This window comes from Prosopis cineraria, unplaced genomic scaffold, assembly GCF_029017545.1.
Source record: "Prosopis cineraria cultivar Desert tree isolate PC_DT_omini unplaced genomic scaffold, ASM2901754v1 PC11, whole genome shotgun sequence".
NCBI lineage: Eukaryota > Viridiplantae > Streptophyta > Magnoliopsida > Fabales > Fabaceae > Prosopis > Prosopis cineraria.
The window spans coordinates 2346980-2352272 of NW_026555342.1; the positions used below are offsets into that span (position 1 = coordinate 2346980).

Below are 5293 nucleotides of genomic sequence, written 5' to 3' on the forward strand. Positions count from 1 at the left end.
CCTCTAGCTAATATCATTTTTAAAAATAAAAAATAAAATCGGCATCCCTAAAAGCGCCCAATTATATAATTTAACGTATAGCATTTTGATTTTAAAAAAATAAAATGTTATACAGTAGAAATTGAATTTTCTACCTTTTTATATACAAAATGTCCAATATTAGGAGCAAAAGCTGCTCAATTATATTGTAGGACTACGGATTGACTCTGAATTAAATATCTATTTCTTCTTTTATTAGAGATTTGCTAGTTTGATATTGCTTATAGCAGGTGTTCTTGTAATTTAACCAAAAAAAAAAACCAAATGGTTCAGTTGGTATGACCAATTGAATTAGTTTATCTAGGATTCCAAATATTCGTGAGGCCATCTTTGGTAAGGATGGTCACACATAGTGGGGTTTGGATTATTCTTGACAGATGGTGATAATACCTTCCTATAGGTTTCCAAGATACCAAGTGATGGGATAAAAAAATTCAAGGTTAAAAAAAAATAAGGGCAAAATATCATAGGAATTAGAAGGAAGAGGGTGGACATTAGGGACCACATCACCGCATTACTCTCCCGGTTGAATTTTCTACCTTGTTATATACTATTATGCAACATTATTAGGGGAAAAAATATTCAATTGTACAACTATTTATGGACTCTAAAGTATTGTATATATTAAAATCTGGTCTAACCTAATAAACTGTTGGACTAATATTATGATCAATTTAATGAAATATTTTGGTCATGACTAGTTTAATTATAGTTCAACTATAATTTTAATTGAACTAGTGCTTTGATTAATTTAATGACCAATAACAGTATGCAAATGAAGAGGGTGGGACATTAGGGACCGCAGCACCGTGTACATCGCACTTGGTTTTGTTAACATTAGCCGTCTTTTCTTACTCATTGTTTATCTAGTTTTGACCCCAATAATTAAATCCCCCCAAAAAACCCTATAAATCATGCCCCCAACCTCACTAATCTTATCTCACCATAACTGAGTTCAAACCTTCAAAACCAGATCACATAGTTCCTTAAAATGGAGGGTGGTTTCTTTAACACAAGGTTTTTATTCTCAGTGTTTTACGTTGTGATGCTAGCTAATGATTTGCTTGTGAATGTGCATGGCCAAGGGACTCGTCTAGGGTTTTACTCAACCACGTGCCCACGAGCAGAGTCAATTGTGAGATCTACGGTTCAAGCTCATTTCAACTCTGATCCTTCCGTGGCCGCTGGCATACTGAGGTTGCACTTCCATGACTGCTTCGTCCGAGGCTGCGATGCGTCGGTCCTCGTGGACGGATCCGGGACGGAGAAAACGGCCAGCGCGAACGGCGGGTTGAGAGGGTTTGAGGTCGTCGACGACGCCAAGAAGCAGCTGGAGGCTGCATGCCCTGGTGTGGTGTCTTGTGCTGACATACTTGCCCTTGCTGCTCGAGATTCTGTGGTTCTGGTAACTGAATAATTATTAGTTACGCATACAATGACAGTGATTTGGCATTGTTTGAATTATATATAGATGGATAAGAATTGAGTGTGTGTGGTTGGGAATTAATGCAGAGTGGAGGGGTAAGATGGGAAGTTCCAACAGGGAGAAGAGATGGGAGAGTATCGAAGGCTTCTGATGCAGAAAACTTACCAGGCCCTTCAGAATCTGTTCATCAGCAGAAGCAGAAGTTTGCTGCGAAGGGCCTCAACACTCAAGACCTTGTCACTCTCGTTGGTAACTTCACTTCCATTTCTTGAATCCTCTCTCTCTCTCTCATAATATACGAAATTTAAAGAAGCATGTACTCCCTCCATTAAAAAATGTAAGATATTTTTAATTAAATCTCACCTCAAATAAAATAATTACTTACTTTCAAACTAACCCTATTTTTTCATATTTACCCCTATTAAACACCTTATAATAAATATAAAATCACTATCAATAAAAGTATTTTTGAAAAAAAAAGCAATAATTATACCTCAAAAGACTAAAAATATCTTATATTTTTTTAATATTCAACTTTTTAAAAGATGCTTTATATTTTTTAATGGAGGAAGTATTATTATTCATAATTGTTGAAAACTATGTATAGGTTGTTATACATGTGTTTTTCCTGGTGTGTGTATAAATTTACTCCAATCATTGATATAAGTCAAATTTATATAACCAACTTCTTGTTTATTAAGAAATAATTGTTATATCCTAAAAATTGTAATATATATATATATATACCTTCTCAATTTTTCTTTTTTATAATTAATATCAAAATAAATTTTGTCTAGAAATTTAAACAATAATAATTAAGAGATAAAATTGAAAAATATGTATTAATTACTATATATAAATTTTTTTATTAAATATAAAAAAGGTTTAAAAAATTTGCATTATATTTATGTAATAAAATTTATAATAACTCATATTTTTTAAGTAATTGTAAATCAATCCTTTAATTTCTTACTCTGGCAATTTATAGAGTATTAAAATTTAATTTGAACCGACTTAGTTTTAATTTTTTATTTCTTAAAATTAAAAAAATAGAAATTAAAATATCATCTTTATTTTATATTTTTGACCTGTTTCAATAAACATTATAGAATATTAACAATAAAATAAAAACAAAGTATTGACTGCCATATGTGGATGGTACCTATCCATAATAGACAACCACGATGTGTTTGGCCAATTAAAAAATAGATAAACACTATGTGCTCCTTAAAAAAAAAAAAAAAACTATTAATGACAACTAAACACCACAAGCTCATATACCCGTGACCTCACACCCGGAAGGAATTTTGGGACATTATCATCTTTACAATAAATGAATTAGTATATATTGTTTTACTTGAATTTTTTTTTTAACAAAAAACGAGTAGAGGAAGAAGAGACTCTATATAGATTTCTAATTCCTTTATTTATTTGTCTCCCTTATTCTAATATACTGTGGTATAAAATCCAAACTACTTGATTTCACGTGATTTGATTATCTTTATGGATTTCAATGTTTGACATGTGATTAGCTACTGAAAATTATTTATACTAATTATTAATTATATTTAAGAATTAATAATAAGAAATTCAAAAATTTTACTAATTTATATGTTATTCTACTTTTCAACTTCAAGGAAATTATTATAAAGTTTCCCTTTGGGTTTTGTGAATAAAAATATCGTATATATGCTCATAACTCATGAGTTCGACGTCTTATTTTATAATTAAATATGAGCCCACCGTTTTTTTTTTCTATTTGTCTTTATCTCTAAATACACTCTATCAATGTATAGGATTAGCCTACAAAGCTCTAAACCAAGATGAAAAAATTATGAGGTTTTTTTTTTTTTGTTCAGAACAAGCAATATACGTACACTGCATATTTGAAAAGCAAACACATATGTTCATGGCTTCTTTACTATTTGATTATCTTTATGAATTTCAATGTTTTCATGTGATTAGCTACTAATAATTATTAATTATATTTAGGAATCAATAATAAGAAATTCAAAAATTTTACTCAGTTTATGTTATTTTACCTTAACTAATTTCAAGTTCAAGAAAATTATTATAAATTATGGATAAAGATGATATGTTCACAACATGGCGTCTTGTAATTCGGTATATATATATGAGCCCACTGGTTTTGTATTATTTGTCTTTATCTCTAAATACATCCTATTTATTTATTTTGTGTGTTTATGAAGATATAGGATAAGCCAACAAAGCTCTAAACCAAGATGAGAGGGAGAATATAATGATAAGAAAGCCCACAACATTAAATTAATAATAATTAGGTTTTCTCACAAAGTTTTCTGAAAAAAATTTAAATAATGATTCAAATAATAATTCTAGTTGTAAACTAAGAGTTACATTTAAAATTTAAATATCTTATACGTAATTAGAACTCCTAAATTTATAATTATTTAAATTTATATTTGAAACAAATTTTTTTAAAAAAATATTATCTAGACTTTAATTGTTATTAATTTGTTTTTATGGGTCTTAATTGTTATTCTCCCAGGATGAAATGCAATATTAACCTACACTTATGTTTCAAATCATAATTAATTTATTTTTTAATTTGATATATATATATATATATATAGGAGGGCATACCATTGGAACTACAGCCTGCTTATTCTTCACCAACAGACTATACAACTTCGACGGAAATGGTAATCCTGACCCTTCCATCAACCCTTCCTTCCTCCCTCAACTCCGATCACTTTGCCCTCAAAATGGCGACGGCTTCAACCGGGTGGCGCTCGATTTCGGGAGCCAGAACCGGTTCGACACATCATACTTCAACAATCTGAAGAAGGGGCAAGGAATTCTGCAGTCTGATCAAGTACTGTGGAGTGATGCTTCCACAAAGCCCTTTGTTCAAAGGTACATGGGAGGGAAGATATTCAATGTGGAGTTTGGCAAGGCTATGGTAAAGATGAGCAACATTGAGGTCTTAACTGGTAATAAAGGTGAAATTAGAAAGAAATGTTCTGCTTTCAACTAGATATGAAATAGTTTTGACCTGTCTAGACGCAAATAAAGTAAAGGGAGAATAACATTAAAGTCCAAAACAATAAATTTATGACAGTTAAGTTCTTGACAAAATTTTATGAAAAAAGTTATAAATATTAATTCATACAATTATAAATATGATTGTAGTTGGAATTCATGTCATAACTTTTTGCATCAACATTTATAATTTAATTTTCAAAAAATTTTATCAAAAGTTTAACTGTCATAAAATCCCTACTCTGGGACTTTAGTGTTATTCTCCCTAAAGTAGACCTATTTTATGTGCTTTGTATGAATCTAGAGAAGTCAGGACCAAAAAAATGTGGACAGAAACTAGGGTTATTGGCTAGTTTACAAGCAGAAGCAAAAAGTAATGCTTCATATAGTTTGTTCATGCTATATGAATTGTATTGTGTTCTCAATCTGTCAAATGTCAAATTGAAATAATAACAAAGTGAAATATGAAATAGTATACATGTTAGATTGTATTTTTTTTATTATATACTTTGATGTGTGGATTTTGGTGTTTAAAGGTTGATTTTTTTTAATTGTTTCTTCAAACCTAGAAAACAATTCTAGATTATTACTTTTAATTGAAAATTAAAAAAACATATATTTTTATATGATTATTTGATTAAATCAAATTCAAGCATTATTGGACTTAATTGAGAGTAGCTTTCCCAAAGACATTTATTAATGATGAAAATTGATTTTTATAGCCCTACTTTGAAAAGAAAAAATAATAGTAGTTCTTTTTTTTATAGTAAAAATAATAGCAATTCTAGCAACACTATAAAAATAATG

At 29.7% G+C, this 5293-nt stretch overlaps 1 protein-coding gene across 1 annotated transcript; it reads left to right on the forward strand.

Annotated features, from left to right (window-relative positions):
* The first annotated feature begins 968 nt into the window (after positions 1-968).
* On the forward strand, positions 969-4970 carry LOC129285252 (cationic peroxidase 2-like). Its single transcript, XM_054920839.1, has 3 exons — positions 969-1444; positions 1552-1714; positions 4078-4970. The coding sequence occupies exons 1-3, from the start codon at positions 1031-1033 to the stop codon at positions 4479-4481; spliced, it is 981 nt and encodes a 326-aa protein (XP_054776814.1). The 5' UTR covers positions 969-1030; the 3' UTR covers positions 4482-4970.
* The last annotated feature ends 323 nt before the right edge of the window (positions 4971-5293 follow it).